A 23913-nucleotide genomic window follows, 5' to 3' on the forward strand; every position below is an offset into this window, starting at 1 on the left:
TCAGGATTCCAGTTTGAGGCACTAACCTTAGAGGCTGAGAGAGTCATTACATCACTCTTTGGGTTTCATTTCTACCTGTAATGAGGAAATGAGCCCTCACCTCTCGCAATGAGGGCCATCTATGAAAGTGTGAAAGACAGCAGCATGAGAATACAGTTTGAGTTCAAAAAGATGATAAGTATGTCTAGAACATCAGATATGTCACAGACACTGCGCTAAACGCTTTCTGTACAATATCTCATTCAAACCTCCCCCAAAAACAATGATTATCACCATGTTAGAGATAGATAAACAAGGTTAAATACTTTGTCACATTGCTAGGAAGTAGGAAAGCCACAATTAAAGTCCTGATCTGATAAGTCTAGAGCCAGAAATAGTGCCTTTAAATGACTACTAGGAGTTTCAAGTTATTTTTAATTCCTTACTAGTTATTCTTGAAATGATGTTGATCAGTGGTATTACCGATGGTTGGAAACAATGTCTATCACCCCTGCAAGATGAGGGTACACGGGGAGCAGTCCTTACAGACCCATCTGTGACAGCCCCCTCTCTTTGCAGTGCACCTCTACAAGTGTGCAGCCCAACGAGAGAGCTGTGGCCTCTGCCTCAAGGCTGACCACAAGTTTGAGTGTGGCTGGTGCAGTGGCGAGCGCAGATGTACCCTCCACCAGCACTGCACCAGCTCCTCCAACCCCTGGCTTGACTGGTCCAGCCACAATGTCAAGTGCTCAAATCCACAAATCACTGAGGTGAGTCCCACAGGTTCCTACAGCAGGAGGAGATGACCAGGGCCCTGGGAGGGAGGTGAAAGTTGAGCCTTCGGGGATGAATTCCTGGAACAAAGTGCATTTAACACGAGGGTATTGAAGGCCTATTTTGTGTGTCTGGGTGACCTGTGTTCGGGAAAACGTGACAGGTTACGAAGCATGTCCTCATGCCTGTGCATGTGTGTGCATGTTTGTGTGCAAGTGTATATAACAAGGGCAGCAGAGCCAGCCCAATCGCCTGGCCAGGATGGCTGGGCCAGGTGTAGACATGGAATCGGCTCCATGGTGAGCCAACATTTCAGAAGGCAGCTTAGTTTCTCTCAGCAGAAATGTGATTTCAGGACCTGCAATTACTTCAGAGTTGCAAAGTTGAAAACAGATGTAAAGCCAGGTACTACATTAGCTACCATACCATTTTTCAGAATTTAGTCTCAGTCCCAATTTGTTTGTGCATTTTAATGGAAAAAAATAGATAATTAATTATACTGGAAAAATGATGTTTCCAAAATTGCAAAGGAAGATAAATAGGTGATGTGAAAGAAAATGCAGCTGCTTGGGTTTTGAGCAGCCTGGGAGAGGAACAGTTGTACTTAACTTTGGTTGCATTGTGTGCTCATCACTCTTCATGGTTCCCTATCCAATGATTGTCACTTGTGCTTTGATACTGATTGCACATTCCATGCTGACTAGGAACAAAGACCAGGGCAGGTACCACCGTGGTCTGCAGCTTAAAAAAGGCAGGGAGCGACTGCTCCTCGTCTGCATCGTCCCTGAGCTGATGGATGCACTGTCTGGCTCCCTGCCTCATTTCCCCTGTTAGCCAAAGAAAGCAACCATGCTTCTCACCTATGTCACAGAATATTGGCAAACTTACTGAGCATCTCTGTGATCATATCAAAGCCTCAGATCCATTAAAAAAAAAAACCCTCAACAGGGAGCAAATATTTATTTAACGTGTTTGACTTTGCTATATTTAACCCTTTCAACCACGGAGGTAAGTGTTCTTCTCACCTCCATTGCACAGGTGAAGAAAATGAGGCTCCAAGAAATTGAGTGACATGCTCAAGTTGACACACAGAATAAGTGGCAGAGCCAGCATTTAAATATAAAATCATTTTTAAATTCTCTATGATTTGCCTGACTAACATAATGCAATAAGCAGTGCTTCCCCTTCCTTATTATCCAATCCTTTCCTGGCTGGTGCAGACCAGATAAATAAGACCCGTCCACATGAAGGTATATCCCAGGGAGAGCGCAAATCTGTAGGAGAGCACCTGCTGCATCCTGGTCCTCACAGGAAGGGGTTACCACATAGGAAGGTATTATCAGGTGTAGGCTGCTTCTCAAAGAGTAGGCTGCTTCGATTCCATTTTAGTCTCAAATGTGGTTAGTAATGATGCCTGCTGACTTTCCCCCTATCTATAGCCTACTATAAGCTAATGTCTGCAGGGACTGCTGGGGTGCCCCAGCCTCTGCTCTCAGGCAGCTGGCTTCCTGAGCTGCTCAGGGCTCCGTGCCTTCTCCCTAGTTCTAGTGATTTCCAGTAACTGCTGGCCTGAGCACTTACACCATTCTGTAATGCTGCTTGCTGCTGCAGTTGTCAGTCTCTGACAGCACCTGTGGTGTAGGGGAGCTTAAACTCATCAGCGACTGGAGTCCATCAGTTCCTCCCACCTCTGCCAGCCCTGGGACTGAAGCAGGCTTGGTGTCTGTCTGTACCCCGCCTCCCTGCCTGGCTGGAGACCCTTCCCAGCCCCAAGGCAAGATGCTCACTGGGAAACTTCACCCCTGCTCACTGACCAGGGACTAACAGGCTGCTTTGTTCACAGAGGACACCCAAGTTACAGGAGACTAATTAACCCCCTAGGTAATTAGGCTATAGTTGATTTTCCCAGTGAACATATCAGCAGGAGTCAGAGACCCCAAGTCTCCCGTTGGTGATTTTCATGTTGAGAAATGAAAGAGCATCTTTGAGAAGTTACATATCCATGCTGAGTTCCACGCCACTCAGGGGACATCACTCTGGACTGGACTTGTGGGAGGGAGTACCCAAGCCTGGAAAGATTTATTCACAATTATCTGTCACGTTGTCTTTCACTTTGCATCTCCAGCTCCTACTTGTAAAAGTCATCTTCTGTTTCTTTAACTTTTCATCTTTGAAATAATTTCAAACTTATAAAAAGGTACCAAAATAGTACAAAGAACTTTCAGATTCCCTTCACTCAGATTTTCCAAAGTTAACACCTTACATAACCACAGAATAATTACAAATAAACATTGATACAGTAATACCATCAAATATGCATGCCTCTTTAGCATTTTGCCATTTGTCCCACTGATATCCATTTTCTGGTCCAGAATTCAATCCAGGATCTTATCCAGGGCCTTGTGTGACATTCCATTGTCTCGTCACCTTAGTCCTTTAAACTACAGTCTTCATTGTCCTTTATCACCTTCGTACTGTTGAGTATAGGCCCGCTATTTTGTAGAATATCCCTCAATTTAGATATATCTGATCCTTCCTCTTGATTAAATTTGTGTTATGTAATTTTTGGCAAGAAATACTAAGACAGTAAGTAGGGTACAGATCAAAAGGACACAGGAGCAAACTTGCAGGAGATTCAAATGGTCAAATCTGGAGTGATCTGAGCAAGAAAATGATAATCATAGTTTTAACAGTAGAGTAAAATATAAACAAACAAATAATGGGGGACTCTTCTTACACTAGAATCCCAACTAATAAATGTAGAAGGAATTATGGAAATAGGAAAAATATCATTTGCAAGATAGACAGTAATAATTGTTTCAGGCAAGAACGGTCAATGGATGTTAAAATTAGTGGCTAAGATATAATGAGAAACAAGACACTCTTGCATAGTCTTAAACTAGCTTCCCACAAGGTACTTATTAACTACAACCGGAACAATAGTAACTTCACAGTAGAGAAGACAGGTAGACCCCTTAACCAAGTAATCAAAGTTAACGTCACCAGTAGTGGGAAAAATCAACCTCACGTGCCACCTGTGAGAATGCCCACAGAAATGAGGGCACAGCCTCATTTCCATGACATTTTTGGGAAAAAATGCACACAATCTGTTGAAAGTAACCTTTTCTTTACTTCCACTTTCTTGGCTAATCCCTTCATACTGGCATAGACCTTTTTCTTTAAGCCTTCTAATTATCAGAATTCTATGGGGTTCATGGCCTTTTATGTACATCTTCCTTATCTTCACAAAATGGGTGTCCTCAGTGCCACCCCTCAGTGCAGTAAACAGAAACCATTTACTACAAAAATCCTCCTGGAGGGATGAACAGAAAAGGATTCCACAACGACCTGTGATGGCTGCATGCGTAGAATTCCCAATCCTGGAAACAAATGGGGGATGGAATTGGTGCTGTCCTGCCTGGGAACAGAGAAGCAAATGAGATGACCTCAAAAAAGTTCTGCTATAGGAAAAAGAGTGGGCTCACATGCAGTTAAATGAACAGCTGTGTTCTTCCTTAACCCCACCTTACCTCCACCATCTCCATGGCAACCAAGCCCACCCCTAGAGACCCATCCTTTATGGCAGCTCCATGTAGGACAAGTTGTACAGCCTATTGAATTTCCCCATTTGCATAAACCTCAGGTTAGGACCCCCTCAGGACTCACCGTCTGCTTCTTCTCAGCCAGCTCATGGTGTAATAATGACGCTGACCCCCGTGGGAGGCATCCCAGGTTGCTCCCATTTCCAGCTGTCATCCAGGCATCTGTGCACGTGTCACCTGTTCAATCCCAGGAACAGGAGACATGCAGAGGACTAGAAAGCCCAGGAGATGCCTGGCCCAGCACATTTCTGTTCTCCCCTGCCTGTGCCTCAGAACCTGCAGGGATCTCAATGAGGAGCAGGTTTTGAGCCCTTGACTGGAAACGAAGGCCCAGAGAAACCATTTCCCAAGAAGCTGTGAAAAGGCAGGATCCAGAAGGAGAAAGGAGGCTGAATATATTCTCAGGAAAAGAAACTTAGGGAAGGCAAAGTGGCTTTAGAGCTAATGTTACTGGTCTCGATGGAGTTTTAAGTTCTTAGGATAGCCACAAAAGAACACCACTAACAAGGTGACTTAAACAACAGAAACATATTTTCTCAGAGCCCTAGATGCTAGAAGTCCAAGATCAAGGTGTAGACAGGGTTTCTTCCCTCTTAAGACTGAGGGAGAAGCAGCCTAAAGCCTGACTCCTAGCTTCTAGTGCTTTGACGAGGATCATTGGCATTTTTTGGCTTATAAAAGCATCACCTGACCTCTGCCAGCATGTCACCTGATGTTCTCCCTGTGTGTGTCTGTCCCCCAAAAAACTTTTTAAAATAAGGATATCAGTCAAATTGGATTGAGGCCCACTCTAATGACTTCATTTTAACATGATCACCTGTGTAAAGACTCTGTCTCCATAACATTCTGAGATATTGGGAGTTAGGGCTTCGACATATGAACGAGGAAGGGAGGGAATGCAACCATAAGTAAAGGAAGGAGATGCCACAGTTACAAATAAATTAACTCACTCGTGAGTGAATATTTAATTAGTGGCTACTGTGTGTCACACCCTGTGCTAGGTGGGGTTGGAGCTGGTCACGTGGATGAGCGAGTCCTGGATGGAGAAGCAGGGGATGCAGCCTCTCCCAGTGCAGCCTCAGCCTGTCCTTAAACACTGGCAATCTGGAAGAGGCTGGAAGCTGCCTACCTTGCAAGCCATTCTGCTACCTTCAAGAAGCCTGGGATAGAAATTTCTAATCTACATCTTTGGCAGTTGTCTCCTGTATGAAAACAGGACTAAAGCAGGGACACAGGCCTCCACAGCTAGTGAGGACATTACCTCAGGCCAGAGTCACGAATAGATAAGGCAATATTCTAATCTTGGGTTATCTTAATAATAATAGCTTTTCTTTAACAAGCCTTTACTACATGTCAGGCTCTGTGTACTTTGTATACTTACACCTCCAAAAATCCCTGCAAGATGGCTGTAATTATCTTCAGAGTTGGGGAAATTGTGGTTGGGGAAGTAAATGATTTGTCCCAAGTCACGTATCTGATGAGTGGCAGAACAGAGATCGAAAACCAGGGCTTTCTGACTCCAAAAAGGCAAACCTCTCCTATTACACTGTACCACCTTTCTTGGTCAGAGGGATGGAGGGCTATCCTGTGACTATACATTCCCTCACCTCACCCTACCCACACATGACTGTGTCTAGGATCAGAATCCTCTTAGAAGATACCAAGAGAAGCCAAACATTCTGGGACATTGGCTACCCTTTGTATTGAGTCTTAAAGTACTCTTCACTTAACTGTCTTCCTACATAATTAGATCCAAATGTATTTTATGAGAAGAGGAAATAACAATGAGGGAAATTGGGGGTACATTTGAGCTTATAGAATCACATTTTGTCCATCAGGCATATATATTTCTTTAATTCCTACCCCTAGTGTTATAGGAAGCTACCAGACTTGATGCTGTTGTTTTGGGCCTAGGCTTACCAATGGAATAATAGTTAAAGTGAAAGGTGGTTCCCAGAGCTCAGTTTGTCTCACCTCTCAAGCATCTCCAGTTAATGGGAGAACCCAGAGGATGGGGACCAGGTGGTGCACACCTGCAGACCAGGGCAGAGATCAGGCACAGTGAGGCATAACAGACTTGAGAGGCAGGGGAGGAATCCCAGAGTTGGTAGCTGAGGGAGTGACTCTGAACCTACCACCCTTAAGATGTGGAATAATGTTCCTGAAGCCACCTGCAGATTGCTCAGTAAGAGTATAATAATGTCAAGCAGGGGGTGTAGGGGTTTTCCATTGACCACTGTGTAACTTTATGAATTTTTCAACCTCAGTAACTTCCCCTACCTTGCTAGTCCATGCTTCGGGAATATAAATTCTTCTTTAACATTATCTCATTGTTATTATATGTATCTTGGAAAGAAAATCAGTTGCAGAAAACCATATACACTGTCCTCCAAAACCAAGCATAAATAACTTTTGATACTATAATAGTTTGACATGATCCTTTGTTCCTGCTGCCTCCAACTTTCCATGTGTCCAAATAATTTAAAGGTGATTGATTTATCCCAGACTTTCTCAGATGCAAGTGCATTTGTGAAACCATTTGTGAAGCTGGGACACTTACAAGTATTTATCTGCAATGCTGCACCAAATCTCTGAAAGGCCAAAAGTCACCTGCCCAGAACAGGAGAAACTTGCTGTTGGGTTCCCAACAAAAAATAAAGAAAGAAAGAAAGAAGTCAGCCAGCTTTCTCGAGAAACAAGTCGGCACTCTGATCTCCCGTTCATTTATTTGCAGACCTCATTAATATAACATCACAGCAACAAACAGCTAACGGAGAATGGCGTCAGGATGAATAATGGAGTTACTCTGCTGAGATAACAATTAGGTTTTGAATGTACTATCAGCTAAGACAGAGCCAGCAAGGATGCACCCCAGGCAGGAGAGCTGGCACCTCTGATGCCATAAATTCCTGCAGAGCTCATCAGCTGGGCTCTGGTCTACAGTTGAGAGTGGACACTCCCACGTATGCACACATGCACACACACACCAAGTTGGAAAAGAATGTGACCACTTGGTGTCTTGGACCCAGCATCCAGGTGTATTTAGGAGCCAGGATAGAAGGGAAACTTGCAGACATTTGGTTGGTATCACTGCCCTCTAAAGTTAGGAGTAGACTAAGCAACAAGAGGGGAGTGAGTGGTAGGACAGAGAGGATGAGCTGGCTTCACACCAAGATCTGTACTCACTGGCTGCTCCTGAAGCCCCACTCTCTGACCTAGGGACATCTAATCAGAGGTGACCATCAGTTGGAGACACTCTCCCTCCTGCAAGGAGGCTCGGTGTCATTCACACTCTTCTCCTCTTATGAACCCAGTGTTGGAGACCTGGGGATCGATACCATAGAGACCATGAGGAGGGCATAGAGGAAGCAGCAAATGCCACAAGCCAGGCTGTCTGCATCTGCACCAAGTCTCCACCAAGAGCAATGCCCAGAAGCTCCACCTGTATAGGATGCTCATAAAAACAAAGCAATTTTTCCTCTTGACCTCATCTAGCCTGGCTTCTGCCCAAACTTCTTAATTATAAAATAATCATGAAAAAAATTATAGCCACATTCACTGAATGCACCTTACAGCTAGCACTGCACTTACCACCTTACATATGTTATCTTATTTAGACCTCACAACTTTTATGAGTAGAATTTCTTATTAGACCCATTTTACAGATGAGGTCACATGGCTAGTGAATTTTAGAGCTAGTGTTTAACCCTCAACTCCTTAATGCTAGAGCCCCAGAGCTCTCTCTTGAGCTTACCTGAACAAATAGAACCTTTCATTGAGTGAGAGGAAGGATCTGACATCAAGCCTGCTGCAGAGATGAGAAGAAAGCCAGGAGTTCCCTTTTGCAGTATCTTCTGGGGAGGCTGGATATGCACAGGGAGATATGACAAGGGGACAAGGCGACAAGGCCAAGTGGAGAATGTTCATAGGCAAAGACAGAAAAGAAGGAGGATGAGAAACTCAGATAGGTAGAGGTAGCAGGAGTAAAGACAGTGACCACCAAAACCACTCCAGGGCTCCTTGGGAAGCAACAAGGCATGGCCTTAGCCAAGGGCAATGGGTTGCAGAATTGGAACCAACAAGCAGTGCTCATGGTTGATGATTTAGTTCTCTCTCCCAGACCAGGAGGATGGTCAGCTCAGGCAGCACTATGTGGAGATTTAAGCGTGCAGGTTAGAAAGAGCTGGCTAAGTTCTGTCACTTAGTGTCCAAACCTGGGTATAACAACACTTGCTGCTCTCATAAGCTGTTTTGAGCCCTAAGTGAGATACAATGTGTAAAGCTCCAGGATAATTCATGACTCATTATAAGGACTTAAATCATTATCAGAAAAATCTTCAAATACCCAGAACCAATGTCCTGCTTCTGTCTTCTGTCTCACCACCCCTATCATCCAGGAGACATAACCTGAGGAAGATAGGGTCTCTAGGATGGGAGATGGGCTTTGTGAAGCTCCCACTGAATTCCTCTGGCCTCCAACTCCTACTCTGAAGGAGGCCCCAGTTCTGCCCCTTCAAAACTCTGCCCAAGTCCCTGCCCAAGTCCAAAACCAGGAATGGCCATCCCTGTGCAGCCAGCCTGAGAACTCTCTCCCCAGCCTACCAAGCCCTTGGGCCTTGCAGGCCTCCTGCTTTGCTTCCTGGAGCAGCTCTTTGGATCTCCCCAGCTGTAATTAATCGGCTGCATCTGCTCTCGCCCTTGGGCAGCTCTGTGGCACGGTTCCCGCTGAACTGTTCAATTAATGGCTGCAAGAATGAGGGCGGCTGCAGCATCACGGCGGCTGCTTTCCAGGTCATGGCACCCACGGAGGAAAATAAACATGACAGAGTCTGGCAGGAATACAGATTGGGCTGGGTTGCCCAGGCGGCACTCACCAGGGCTCAGTTGGAGTGCACTGCTGTTGAGGTGGGTCTGAGCAGGTGGAGAAAGGGCTCCCCAAACCAGGGGTTCTAGAAGCTTTGAAAAGGTCCCAGCAAAAGACAGGAATCTCCCACTAGTCCTCTACCATAAGGTCATGTGTTGTGGCCTAGGCATGCCAGCCTTCTCCCAGGTCCTGATCGCCTAATTGTCCTGGCATAAGATGTGCCAATCAACAAGTGCACGGCCAGCACTTGGATATGCCACCTTTATGCATGGGCAGGGTCTGGGTGGGATTTAGAGCTGCTAGACTGAACCCTAAAGTGCTTCCCATGTTATCCTTCAGAACTGTGCAAACAGTAGACAAACATTTTACTCCATAGCCTGCCAAAATTCCAATACTCTTAAGGCAAAGTAATGGGACAACTGAAAGTTCCATTAAGATGCAAATGCATATTTCTTTAGGAGAAGAGAACAGTTGAAGGAAGGAAGGAAGGAAGGAAGGAGGGAGGGAGGGAGGGAGGGAAGGAAGGAAGGAAGGAAGAAAGAAAGGAAGGAAGGAAGGAAGGATGTTTAATTAGGGGAAGGAACCCCAGGAAGAAAAACAACAAAATAGGAAAGATACCAAGAGTTCACCTTCCACTAGGTTTTGCCTAGGGCCAATCTAGCGAATAGTGTGCACAACAAGCAGAGAGGTCACCATCTTCAGAGGCCCTCCTTACTGCACGTTAACCAGTCAGGCACTTGCTCAAGCCACTACCCTGGTTTGGGTCACTGTACTCAGAGGATGCATGGAAATCCAAGGGTCCAGAGCAAAGCATCTGAAATGATCAAAAGGTTTAGAAAACGTTATCTTCAGAGGAAAGGCAAATGGAACTGCAGAAGCAAAGGCCAGGGGTGACTTAATTGCTGTCTGCAGTATCTGTAAGATGTTTGATGAGGAAGCCTCTGTTCAGTCCTCCAACCAGAAATTGGCTTAAATTAAGGCAAGGAAGATTACAGGAAGAACTTCTGAATTATTCCAATGTTAAAATACTTCATCACTCCCAAGCAAACACTTAGATGACTCCTTTCTTTCAGTCATTATTAAAGAATGCAGTTTGTTCTGGAATCTGGTTGAGACCAATATTTCCCCAGACCAGAGAACTGGGACTATTTACTGATGGTTACTCCGAGACGGTCAGTTTGCTAAGAATAGGTTGCTAAGAAAAGTGAGATAGTTACAGTATTACTGAGGAAATGAGCAGTGATGGTCTCACGTGCAGATCAGTGTCTTGTAAGTGTACAAAAAGGCCAATAGGAGCATAGGAGAAAGGGCTGCTGGATCTGTCTGAGGAGTCAAGGAAGGCGGCATGGAATAGGTGTCTTTTGAGCAGAGCCAGCAAGCTGACCAGCAAAGTGCACGGCATGTGGAATGCACATAGGCTTCACACCCTGTGGCTATGGAAACAGCTGATCTCTCCCAGGTGCTGCATGTGGTCCATTAGACGGCTGAGACAGAACCTGGGGAGCCTCCAGGGTAAGGGTTGGGCAGAAGAGGGACCCACGGGTGCTGGTGTCAGTGTAGAACATAGGGCCTCATCAAACTCCTTCACCCCAACCCAGTCACAACAGCTGCTTCTGAGCTCTTCTCCCCCAATACTCTCCTTCTAGTTATTACTTTTGTGGTCCACAGGGAAAATTGAGATAGATTTCTGATTCACAGTGTAATGTGTGTTGAAAAGCATGGGGCTGAAATTAGTCAATATCTTTCATCTCTTCCCCTCTTCCCACCCTTCACATTACACACGCGCACACACACACACACACACACACACACTCACTCACTACCACACATCTCAAACTGTCCAGCCATTTGTTTGCATGGGTGTCTCATTTAGAATTACTCTATTGGAAGAATTCATTGAGTTAATTGTGAAATGCTGTACCCACCCTAGAATGGCAAATAACCAGGGAAAGCAGAAGTAGCAAGAAGGGAGGGAGAAAGAGTGAAGACCATTTGGGCAAGGCTAGTGTCCTTGCAAATTGACTGCAGGTGACAGGGCTTCAGGACCCCTCAAAGCCAAGGCCCTGTCCCCAGCATCACCCCACTCCCTGCTCAAGCTTGAGCTGTAAGAAACTTCCCAGGCATTCTCCAGTCAGCCCATGAGTGCTCTTTCCATCCCAGACCATCCCAGGTTCTCTGTCATGAGCCCCCTAACCATGTTCTCTCCTTCCAGGTGAACAGGAGATTTGTACCACGCCCAAGCTCCCCACCAAATCCAGCATCCCATGTTTTGGTCATCTGGGAAGGCATAGGTTCAGGGAAATACAGAGGAGGAAATTAGCAATTATCAAGACCTGTTCTCTAAACCAACATACTTGGAATTTCCAAATGTTATCTCGCTTAATCCTCACATCATCCCTGTGAGGCAGGCATTATTATCTGTTTTCAGATGATGACATTAGTTTCAAGGTCGCAAAGCTCATAAGTATCAGAGCTGCTATTCAAATTCATCTCTGTCTGACTCTAGAGGCTACTTACTGTCTTCCTGCTGCAAACACTGCCTGGCACTAGAAGGCCTGTCTTCGCTACACCAGAGTAGCCAACAGCACTCTGAAACTGGAAGCCATGATGCATGATATCCCAGTCATATGTTAGTTTTTTCTCTGTCAATGGGGGTCTCTATAGAACTCCCCCGGCACTCTTGTGCTCACTGCTCCCTGCTCCTATTGCCTCACAGCTACTTTCAGCCTGGAAGGCCTCCCTTGGAGTTCTGCAAGCAGCAGCTGGGGACTCAACCAACTTGCCTCTTCATAGACCCATGTAGAAAGGTCAGACCAGACTCCCAAGAGAACCAAGCTTTGTGAAATGCTGCTGCTTCTAAGAGAAAACCCTGGGGGCAGAGTCTCTTGGGGTCAGGGCTAGAGACCCTGCAGCTGCCTGGTCCAAGGCAATACTGTGAAAGATCCTGTTCTCTCCCTCTCTGAAGAAAAGTCCTTTCCCACCAAGTCTCCCCTCTGTGGCCTTCCCCCAGATACTTGGTCTTGAGGAGAAATAAGGAAGTAAGATGCCAGTTTCTCATTACCCATGCTCTCAGATAGACATCATGGTCCTTATACTCATTCTCAGCCTCCCAGAAAGCCTCAGGTAGAGGTCTGTCTTCTATGGGATGCCTTCCTGTGTTACTTTGCACTCAGCACAGACCTCCATTGTGACCCCGTCTGATATTTGAGTTAGGGGAAAGCAAACATGCTGAAAGGCACAGAGATTTTTTTAGTGCTTTTCATAGACAGGAACCTCTGGTAGCTGGTAGAACATGGAAAGTATTTTATAGAATAGAAGAATGAAGAAAGTCAGAAACTGAAGGACCACAAAGGCCAGACCAGAAATTAGGCACTTTTCCTTGATAATGTTGTTAGCCATCAAAAGTTTTTAGAACAAGTGCCTAGTAACCTGGCCAAGAGTGTGTTCCCCCAAAAGCTGTGAGGAAGTTAGATTTATAAGGGGAAACATAGAGACCCCTGTGGTTGGAGTGGGTAAGAGATGGTGGAGCCCTGCTTAATACCTACTCTGGAACACACAGATACCAGAGACTCATGGGAGCAAGAGCTGGTAGGTCCTGATGACCTTACTTATTACACATGGCAAGTGAGGGAAAGGGAACAATTGAAGATGCTTGCAAGATTCGTGTCTGGGTGCACGGGGATTCCATTAACCTTGACAGAGAATCTGAGAGGATAATTGGGTTAGGATGGGAGGAAGAAAAATCAAGAGATCATTTTTCGACGTGGTAAATTTGAGGTGCCCAAGGGACATACATGAGGAAGTGGAGATGTCCGGTAGCAATTGGACATGTGGCTGTGGAACTCAGGAGAGAGGTCTGAGCCAATGATATAGATTTGGAAGTCATTGGTAATGGAGGCCTTGGGACTCCTCTTGCAAATCAAACAATCACCACCTCTTCTAGGTTTTGGAAATCAGTTTTGCTTTTTAAGCAAGGAAGCTGTAAGCTCCAGGTCTCTCATAAGCCCCGGAGTGGAGAATTGCTTAGTTTCCCCTGACCCCAAAATTCCTGCCCACCTGTCTCAGGTGGGGGCATAGGGCACAACCTAGAAAGAAAATTGTCCTGGAAACCCAAGTTCCCTGGGCACTTTCCAAGCCTAAAGATCTGGTCTAATTATCCAGGAGGATCCTGGTTCTCTTAGTTTGCATTCCAGCAACCATTAGTTGGAACTACCCATCTCTTTGACATGTATCTTCATGCCAGAATTATAACACATGCTAATATTTTACAGAGAGCGAGAAAGAGACTTCCTTCTTTAAACAATATGAGCTGACTTATACTTCTGAGCAGCTCTGTGCCAAAAAGCTAACCCTACAGCACCTCAGCGCATGCAACCATGTGTCTGATCTTGACCCTCAAATGTTGGAAGGAAACACTACAATGACTTACCAGCAGGAGGAAGCCTCTCTGTGCAACCTGCCAGCACCACTGAGTATCCACAATGCAGTCCCCTACGTGCTACCTGCAAGACAGAAATATTTTTAGGCTTTCCAGAAAGATTTCATTTCACAGTATTTCTGAAAGGGTGTAATTAACTGCAGTGAGCAAAAGAATGTATTTTTAAAAATAAAAGTGGGGGAAGGAGAGAGGAACCAATCACCACAGTTTTGTCAGTTCCTTTGGATAGGTGAGTTCATGCAATCCAGGTGGCTGGGGGGTGGAATGGAGTGCTGGTCCAAGTAGATCAAAGAAAACCAGGAGCTAAAAGCAAATTCTCTCCTCCTGATGCTCATCTGCAGAGTGGAAGCAAGCCCCTTAGCTGTTTCCCATTGACAAGAGTTCATCTCCATGGTCCCAGGAATCCCCAGCCCATGAGGGAACTGTGCCAGGGGAGTGTGGAATAGCCAGGATGTATTATTGTTGGGTATTTTTAGAATTCCTAGGGACAGAAGAGCTATAGGGGTTTCCAGTTCCTTGTGCCAGCTCTTTCTTCTCCAAGTTGTCCTTCCTTCCTCCCACCCTCAACCATAGCACACAGAAATGCCACTAAGTCCCCTTGACTATATGTCCCTTGATTTGTTTTATGAGTCTTGTTTAGTTTTATTTATATATTGGTATATTTTTTTTCCCAGAAAAGGGAATCAGAGCCTTTCACAAGGTGACCTGAGTGAAGCAATCCTCCAGATGAGCATTTTCAGGGACTTCCTGGCAAGGAAGGAGGGGGTAGCACCATCTAAGGCATGCAGCAGGGGACAGAAGGTCAGGAGGCCTGAGTTCAAGTCCTGAGTCTGCAGCAAACATATTGAGAGCCAGAGTCTGAACAGCACATCATCCATCAGTGAGGAAGGAGACCTTTTGCTATTCACCATCATCTCTCCTCTGCTTGCTGTCACCTGGGGAATCTGTGTCTGAGTTGGTTGCAGAACTCATGATTCTGCATCACGGGAAGGAAAGAGTGACCCTTTAGGGAGAGAGAAGAGGTGGGAAGACTTTGACAGCATTTCCACTCATTCTCACCTATCATCTCCACTCTGGAACCCACTGACTCTGCTGCCTCACCAAACAATCCAGCAGCACGTACAGATTTAAGGAGGACCCTGTCCAGAGTGTTGCAGCTCAGCACAGGGGCATTATTTAGGGATCCTAGGGGACTCTTGGTCTTGGTGGTCAAATCTTTCTTTTCTTGTAGCACAAAGAAAAGACACTGGGCTTTTTTTGGTGGTACTGGGGATTGAACTCAGGGCCTTACGCTTGCTAGGTAGGCACTCTACCAGTAGAGTCATTCCATCAGCAACACTGGACATTTTTTTTATAACTGTATGTGCACATTGCTTGAGGCCTTGGATACATATATCCCTAATATCTCTTGGATTTCATTTTTTTACAGTAAAATAAGGATCTTATTTTATTCCTTCTAACTCTGAAATTCTGCATTGCTTGGCTGTCAAGGATTGAGTTCACTTCTAATTTCTTCTGCATCAGAGAAGTTACCAACTAACTAGCATGAACCTGCTCATCAGGATTGTTCAGTCTCAAAGAACCCTCATTTCTCCAAGAGCCTGATCTGTTCTCAGACAGAACTTTACACCTTGGAAGAACCTGCTTCTTTTCCTATTTGGTCAAAGCAAAATGAGATAGTCAGTATTTGGTGGTGGAGTTAAGGAATGAATAAATAAATGATCCTTGCTAACAGAAACCAGAAAAGATTAGGAAAATTCTAAAGTTATTTCTTCTTGGTTCTAACATGTGTCATAGGATTTTTTTTTTTTTTAGTAGAACAGTGGCAAGCATACTCTGGGTCTCTGAGCATCCCCCTGCAGCTATCCCTAATCTCACCCTGCTCTGAGTTCCCACTGCTCTGCCCTAGTATTTTACCTTATCACCATAGACTCTGAATCAGTGTTATTTACAAGCCATTGTTATCACATCCTCACTGACCTTAAGTTCCTTGAGGCAAATTTGCTATGTATTTATCATGGTGCCCCCTCACGATCCAGCACACAGGGGTGGCAACAATAACACTGTCATGGTCACAGAGCCCTTCAGGCTTACAAAATGCTCCAAGCACACCATATTTGGGGGGTTCCTAGCTCTCTGTGAGGTTAGTAGACATAATACTCCCTTCACAACCAAGAACTTCAGTTCAGAGAGATCATATGACTTGATCATAATCAGGCACCTAGTGAATTAGAGACGTATATCAAACAGTGATTTTCTACCTGGAGTCCAGAATTCTTTTTGATAATTTTTTTAAATGGATGGATAAATGAATGACTTAACCAAGGAAGTAGTATAAAACAGAAGATGGTGTCAGATAAGTAAAAAGTGTAGAAGTCGCACTGACCCAGATTCCAGGTGTCAGTGAAAGTTCGGAACACCTCTCCCCCAACGACTGCAAAAGGGCTTTTGCTGCCCATTCCTGTGGCTCACCAGACTGGCTAATCCTTCTTTCCTCCTATAGATACTGACCGTGTCTGGACCACCTGAAGGAGGGACTCGAGTGACCATCCATGGTGTGAACCTGGGCCTGGACTTCTCTGAGATCGCTCATCACGTGCAGGTGGCTGGGGTGCCCTGCACACCTCTCCCAGGGGAATACATCATCGCTGAGCAGTGAGTCTGCCCTGGATGGCCCTTTTTCCATGGGATCTTCAGGGTAGAGACTCTCCCTTCTTCCTTCTCTGGGGCTTTTCCAAGACTTGTTGTGTTACCTCCTCCTCCCATGGAACCTGCCCTAGAAGCCTTCCCATGGCACTCCCACCCCATCTCCATGCTCAGAATTTCTTGCTGTGTTCATTCCCTATTCCCTTGCTCCTCTGGCATCAGGGTTCCCAATGCCAATGCTGGCCCTCATTTAGTCTTTGCCTGCCTGCTGGCATGACTGAGCCAGATTCCTGACACACTCAGGCTCCTCCTAGGACTCCCCCTGGCCCCTCCTGCCAGCCCCCATTGGAATGCATCCTGCATGGTGGGCTGCAGGCAACAATTTGTTTGGTGCATGGGGTTCTGACAGCAGCTTAATCCGAGCAGGGCCTTCGCCGGAGCAAATTCATTTATTTCACTAAGGGAAATGTCAGCTGGAAATTAGAAAATAGGCAGGTAGTGGCGGACAGGCGAACAGAGCTCCAGGAGTGACATATGTTCCAATTTGGGGTGCTCATTTGGCAGTTGCGGCCACTGTGAGTTGGTGGGCAGGAGATGGGCATGAAGGGGGGGAGAGGTAGAAGAGATGCTCCAAAGGAGAAAGGGATGGAGCCATCAGATATTCTGCATGATCTGTCATATGAAGTTGGGTCACGCTATTGTGCTTCCACGGAGCATGCATCTCTTCTTGTGGTACTGGGAGAATGACCAAGAACTGGACTTTGGGGTAGGGGCTTCCTCCTTCCTACCCCTCTGCAGCTTCATGTCCTCCCCTCTGATCTCCTGAGAGCCAACCTTCAATAGCAGCCATAAAAATAATATCACTTTATCCTTCATCAGCATTTTCAGTTCACAGAACACATTCTCATCCACTATCTCATTTTTGATTGGTCAGGACCCTGACAGGTAAATTATTGCAAAGCAGAAAAGAGTAAAAGACTGGGAGAAGTGCCCAGTTCACTTGGGGCATATAAGGCCAAGGCAGAATTAGAACTTGAATCTCCTGACCCCTAGTAGAGGGCTGTTTCCCTTCCATAACAGCCCTGTGGCAAGACTCTGGGTAAGAGTGCCCTGAATATTCTGTGATTCATCAGCATGCTGGCATGATTCCAGCATGGCCCAGAAAAAGATCAGAGGCAAAGGAGAGGGGTGTATTTCCAGAGTCTGAGGGCTACATGATGGCCACTGGCCACTAGCCACAGACAGAAAGGAGACAGAGTTGACCTGATTCCTACCGACCCTTCTGGTCTGATCCCTCACTGACAACCTTATCACTTCAAGGAATGAGTCTTGGAGTGAAGGCTGGCTGGGTCTATAAGAAAGAGATGAAGGAGGGAGAAAGGATATGACATAAGTAATGCTTCAGAGCCAGAAGGAGTGAAGGCTGCCAGGGACAGAACCAGGACAGCCTGCAGCGGTCCTCATGACCAGACGATCAACACAGAGCCCGCCAGCCTGCACTGGACAAGCAGTCACACTGACCCCAAATCGACCTTGCCTTTAAGGACCTATCTTGGGCCTCTAGCCACAGACCAGTCTCCAACTTGTTGCAGGAGTTTCTGAGAAGGGCAATTTTCTGGGCAGCTGGACCTCAGAATCTTATGAGCTTTGGAATTCAACTGTGCTTTAGCCCTGACTCCTCTACTGACCAACCTAAGACTTTAGCAAGCTGTTCAGTCTCTCTTACCTTCTTCAGTCTAATATGCAATACAAATGTGAGGAATTCTAGTTCTCTTTATGAAATCAAATGCACTGTGCTAACCCAGGACTATGAGGAAGAAAGGGCCAAGAGAAACTGGAAGTGGTAATGTGAAAGGAGCCTGGGAAGGTGAATGGTCACCAAAGGTTCCTGCTGAGGCTAATGGTGACCCAAGAAAACCACCACTCTCGCCTCCTCAGACCCAGGGCAGGCAGGAGGCAGCAAGCATACCTGCGCCTCACTGGATGCAGCCCTGGTTTCCAGCCGTGCCAGGCTCATTACCACTCTTGAGGCTTCGAGTTTGTTAACATCATTAAACCGTCCATCCCGGGCAGTGAGCAGCAGGCACAATCATTACAGATGTCTGCAAGAGATGAATTTGGCTAAACGGGCTTGGTGCAGAGTCCCGGGTGCAGGCAGAATTAGCGGGCACAGTAATGATTCACCATATGCTTGTGCCTTGCCATCTATCACTCAGCAATTAGGTTAATGTTGGCTAAAGGGCCCCGCTTAGTCCTGCAATCAGCACCCCACAGGTCTGTGGAGGGCCACATGACTCAGTCACAGGACGTTTTCTGGGCAGTGGGATGCAGGTTGAGGCTGCAGCTCAGCCTCTTCAGGGACAGGGCCTCTATGTGAGGCAGACTCAGCTTTGATCCTCAGATCCTCACCCCTCATCTGCCATACCTGTGAACTCTCCACAGATGGATGGATGCTAGATACATGTGCTCCCCACCCAGGGAGCAAGTCACCATCTATGCAATTCTGTGGGAGCCTGCTGTAGCATGAAGGCAAGTGCACTGGGCTGGTACTTGTCTGGAGGTCAAGCCTTAGCTCAGCTATTAATGAGCTAGGTCACTTTTGGGCCCTGATCTTCCAGTGTCTGATCTGGAAAATAAATAAGTAGGCATAGAAAATCTCCACAATTGTCTCATTGGTCTTTAGGAGGCTGAAGAAACAGCATGTCCCATGGAGCCTGCAACACCCACCATTAGAAAACTTACTGGTGGCATTAAAGTGTCTCCAGAAGCCCCCCGTCAACCAAGAGTCAAATCTTCAAGTGTTGAAACTGAAAAGTCATTTGATCTAACTGGTTATTTTACAAGGAGAAAATTTAGTTGTTTCTCACTATTGCCTCTTAATAACACATAGGGATTGCTAGAGCCACCAGGGAACTAGTTAGCCCTCAGAGTCTTAGGAAACTAGCTGGTCATCCCCATCACCTCTGCCAAAACCCTCAATCTGTCATTGCCATCATGCCTGTGTTGCCCCTTCCTGAAAACATCCAGAGCCTTCCATTAAAGTACCAGAGCCAAGCACAGTGGCACACATGTGTAGTCCCAGCTACTTGGGGGGCTGAAACCAGAGGATTACTTGAGCCCCAGGAGTTTGAGACCAGCCTAGGCAACAGAGTAAGACCCCATCTCAAAAAATAAAAAGAGGGCTGGGGATGTAGCTCAGTGGTTGAGTGCTTGCCTAGCAAGCATGAGGCTCTGAGTTCAATCCTCAGTACTGCAAAATAAATAAAAATAATCCAGCATCAGTAAAATGGAATGGCTGAAGGCATGAGTTTAGGATTCCAGTTAATCTGAATTTCAATCAGGACTCTGTCACTTGCCAGACTTGTGGTCATAGACAAGTCACTTAGCATCTCTGAGCCTCATTTTCATTATAAACTGGAGGTAATAAAGCCCACTCTGTGCCAGAACCTGAGGATGACATAACATCCCATCTTGTGGGGTGCCATCACCACCAGCAACTTGTAACTCTTGTTATTATTAAGGCACAGAATCTGCCATATGAGACTCACTCCTCTGCATATCCCTTCCCACTCCCTGAAATGCCCTTGCCTCTTCCTTAACTCCTTGTCCCCCTGAGCTCAGACAGTGCCTCCAAAAGCACTCTGCATTCTTCCCTGAAGGCACTGGGATCCAGGAATGAAAAGGAAGAACAGTGAGAGGTGGCTAGATTTCATCCAGTGCTGCTTGATTTCCTGAGGACTCTCCCCCCACTTCTTGGACCTTCCCAGCCAGACTTTTCTCAGCCCTCTCCCACTCATTCCCTGAGTAATACAGCTCAGCTTCAGCACCAAGGAGGACACCATGGGCCATCTCCAGGCCCTTGCTCTAGTCCAGCTCCAGCTCCCTGCCTCAAGCCCTCAGGCAGGGGCATTTGGAGCCAACTACAAGTGCTCAGCTTGGACACTCAGGTAGCCTCCATCTCCCATCCATCCGTTGCTCTTCTCCCAGGTGCTTAATGCATAAAGCTTGTCTTTTGTAACATGAAACCATAAGCAAAAAACTATCCCAGGAAAGACAGTGTACTAAGATTCCCCAGCCCGTTGCTAACCCCCTCCAAAGACAGCTGTACAGGGCCAGATGAACTGGACCTAGATGGACCAGGAATGGTTCAGTCTTTCCCGTGACCTTCACATGTCCTCACATTTCCTTTTTTCATAATTTCTTCCTCCTTTTCTTCTGGAGGACTGCTCCTGCAGAGAGTCCACGGGCGATGAGTGAAGAACAAGCAAGCTCTGATTAGAAGAGAGGGAAAGGCTTATCTGCTTCTCTCACCCCATACTACCCACAAGAAATAATTGCCTCTCCTCAGGAGCTCCTTAAGGGGGCAGGATGTGGGTTGTAGGATAGCAGGGACCCCAAACAGGAAAAGGGGCCAGCACCCAGGAAATAGGATGAGAGAGTTGTTACTCCAAGCAGGTAGCAACCTGAAATGAACCACACACCGAACTTTACGTTAAGCTTCTCAAATGCTCCATTAATGAGGTTTAAAGAGATGGTTACGTGTCAAACACTAATTGATCATTACTATCATGCTTATGTGAGTTCATAACTAATTTATTTATTCATAGAGAAAGGGAAAGGAGAATATTCTGCCATGCACGTTCAGTACTTTCTTGTTGCATCTAATATGCTAAACGTAATAAGACAGTTATTGCATGTTAAGTAAATATTCGCCAGGAGTGAAAGTACTTATTTGGGATTAACTGTTATGAAGGAGATGGAGACCAGAGGCATGCCGTGTCTGTGAGCATGTGGCATATTTGTTTAATGCAAGTTTTATTATATCAAAATGAAATCTCCGTTTAGTTACCTTCCTTCCTACAGAAGCTGTTGAGATAAGCATCGCTCGGTTAAACACAGATCTTCCCCACCGTGCCAAGATAATGCTGGGGATTAGTGAGAAGGGGGTCTGCTTTTCTGATACCCCAATAAGTAAATGCACCAGGAACACCACACTGCTCTGGACTCTGCAGCTGCATGGGGAAATAAGACAAGCCCTTCCCTTCCTTTGTTCCCAGTGTCCTTTTGCTAAACCTGGTGGAACCCTCTCCCATCTACCCAGGTCCTGTAATTCCAGGAAAGGACTCTTGAGAACCTGATATCTGGCAGTCCCAACCCTGTCCTCCACTGCCCATCCTTTCTAAAAGGCAGCAGTGGCCAAAGTGACCAGTGTCTAAATGTGCAGTGTGACTTATCTCAGGCACCAGTGAGGGCATTGATCTGGACTGCTTGAAAGGGAACTCGGCACACCTCCCCCCTCCACTGCTCCCGCTAGCATGAGATGTGACTTCCAACCCAATGTCACCAGCTCACCTACTAGCTTAGTGTGCTTAGCCCCTGATTAAGTGGGAGCCCAGTGTCAAGTGCCAGCCTAATGAACTCCACCACCTCCCACCCTTTCACCCACCACCAGCCTGCACTCCTTGCATTTTGCTGGGAGCTACTGTTTTGAGCTCTCACTATCTCACCAGATTATCTGTCGCCTTTCTAAAACTCACTGCAGGAAACAGACCACAATTGAATCAGCTTGGCAAATAGACCCTCACTCGCTCTTTCAGGGAATGCTGCAATTATGGCTTGTACACGGGAGAGAACGTCAACTAAATCCTGCCCTCAGATCTCTGCTGGACATGCACTGGAAGCTACCCAAGGCTAGGGACTGTGCTAAGGCACTGGGGACCACAGGCATGGTTAGAGAATTAGGCAACATAGGGTATCAGAGATACATAGGGCTTTAGAAATAATCCAGTTCAACTTCCCACTGTGTAGATGAGACTAAAGCCTGGAAACCGAAAGCTCTGTACTTAAGGTTATACAGCCAGGTGACTGTCCAACCTGAGTCTTGGGCCAGCACTCTTGCGAGATTGTGATGAGTCACTCACTGTGGACAAGCAGGACAGGACGGGCAGCCATGCCAAACCTCTCACTGGAAGATTTGCTCTCTCCTCAGGATCGTCTGTGAGATGGGCCATGCCCTTGTGGGAACCACCTCTGGGCCTGTGCGCCTGTGCATTGGGGAATGTAAGCCGGAGTTCATGACCAAGTCCCATCAGCAGTATACCTTTGTGGTGAGTACTGGGTCTAGGATTGGGCTGTAGGTAGCCAACAAAGGCACACATCTGTTCCAGACTTCTCCCTGGGAGGCCTCACACACTCCTCCCATATCAGGTACCTCCCCCCACCCCACCTCCAGGCCACTAGCAGACCGCAGAGGAGACCAGAAAAGGGAACTTCTGTCTTCATGATTTGTAAGCCTGTCATTCTGGGGTGAGAGAGATGTATGATTAACAAAACTGTAGAGACTTTGGAGTCCCAGAAAGCCACAGGTCAGAGCTCTAAACAAGCCAAAATAAAGTGGGGGGAGGGGAAGTGCCCTTTGTCCCTCCAATGTGATGTCTTGGTCTAATTCCAGTGTAATGAGGAAGAACCTCTGTGGGATCTAATTAAATGAGTCTATATTTATCCACATCCTTTATTTTCTGCCAAGGCTATTTTAAGAAAAGTCACTGAAAACTGTGAGGGGCATACCTCTGTGCACAGGACCAGTCACTCTGTGTGTCCATGTGGTTACACACACATGTATGCCTACTCACACCTGAAGGTGTCTTTATGCTCAGGCCACAGGTAGTAGCATCAGAAAGTCTTTCTGTAAGGCTGGCACTAAATTCACACTGAATCAGTAACTTGCTTCCAAGGCCCTGGAGTCTTCCTGGGCTAAATTCATACTGATCAATAACTTGCTTCTGGGGCCCTGACGAACCTTTCTAGCACTTACCTCCACTGCCACATCAAGTACTTCATTACAAAGCATTAACACTCATGGATGGGGTCAAACCAGCCTTGCTAAGAGTTTCAAAAAATCATTAAGCTACAAAATTCTCTTCTCTCTAAAGCATTTTACTGCTTATTTTAGGGTTTCCAGTCTTCTCATCTTGACATCTCTCTCTTTTTATTGTGTTTTTCTCTCTCAGCTGGAGAGAGTACCACAGTCAACCATCTCCTCCCCAGGCAGATGAGAGGCAAAGACAGACAGATGGGATGAGGAGACAGCTGTAGATGTCAGAGCTGGGAGGAGCTCACCCTCCTCACTTGCCAAGGGAGCAAACAGATGTCCAAAATGATCCCAAAACTTGCCTCAAGGCCCAGGGCCAGTGAGTAGCTAATGTAGGCTAGCACTCAAACCTGTGTAGATTCTCAGTTAAATGCACTTTCCATACCCCTGCCCTCTTAGCAGAAGCAATTCCTTTCTGATCTACGTGAAGCACTTGGTACATCTTACATCAACATTTCTTTTAAGCTTGAGGCTTAATGCTACAATTCAGTGAGCTTACTAGAAAGTCCCAGCCAGTGACATGTTACCTACCTGGGGAGGGTGGAAAAGCCATGTCTAACATTTACTGAAAGCACCAGGAATCTTCGAGTGCTCAGGGGAGGATACAGGGACAAGCACAAGAACCATTCACAGAGGACTGCAGCCTCTCCGTGGCGCAACTTAGCAAGGATGCTTTATTCAGTCCTATCGATTTTGTGCCAAAAAAAATCAGGACAGGCTCTAGATAGAGAAGCATTTT

At 46.3% G+C, this 23913-nt stretch overlaps 1 protein-coding gene and 1 long non-coding RNA gene across 2 annotated transcripts in view; one reads left to right on the forward strand and one right to left on the reverse strand.

Annotated features, from left to right (window-relative positions):
* Nucleotides 1-23913, forward strand: part of Plxna2 (plexin A2) — a 203066-nt gene that overhangs the window by 153815 nt on the left and 25338 nt on the right. Inside the window, exons 12-14 of the mRNA XM_074048431.1 lie at nucleotides 559-749; nucleotides 16161-16312; nucleotides 22293-22410. Of these exons, the coding sequence (XP_073904532.1) occupies nucleotides 559-749; nucleotides 16161-16312; nucleotides 22293-22410 (461 nt within the window). The remainder of the gene's footprint in view (nucleotides 1-558; nucleotides 750-16160; nucleotides 16313-22292; nucleotides 22411-23913) is intronic.
* Nucleotides 743-22364, reverse strand: LOC141413953 (uncharacterized). The gene is made up of 4 exons (XR_012439011.1): nucleotides 22225-22364; nucleotides 13649-13721; nucleotides 4420-4532; nucleotides 743-4171 (listed from the first exon to the last, which is right to left on the reverse strand). It is a non-coding gene; the product is annotated as an uncharacterized lncRNA (long non-coding RNA).

This window comes from Castor canadensis, chromosome 11 (genome assembly GCF_047511655.1).
Source record: "Castor canadensis chromosome 11, mCasCan1.hap1v2, whole genome shotgun sequence".
Classification (NCBI taxonomy): domain Eukaryota; kingdom Metazoa; phylum Chordata; class Mammalia; order Rodentia; family Castoridae; genus Castor; species Castor canadensis.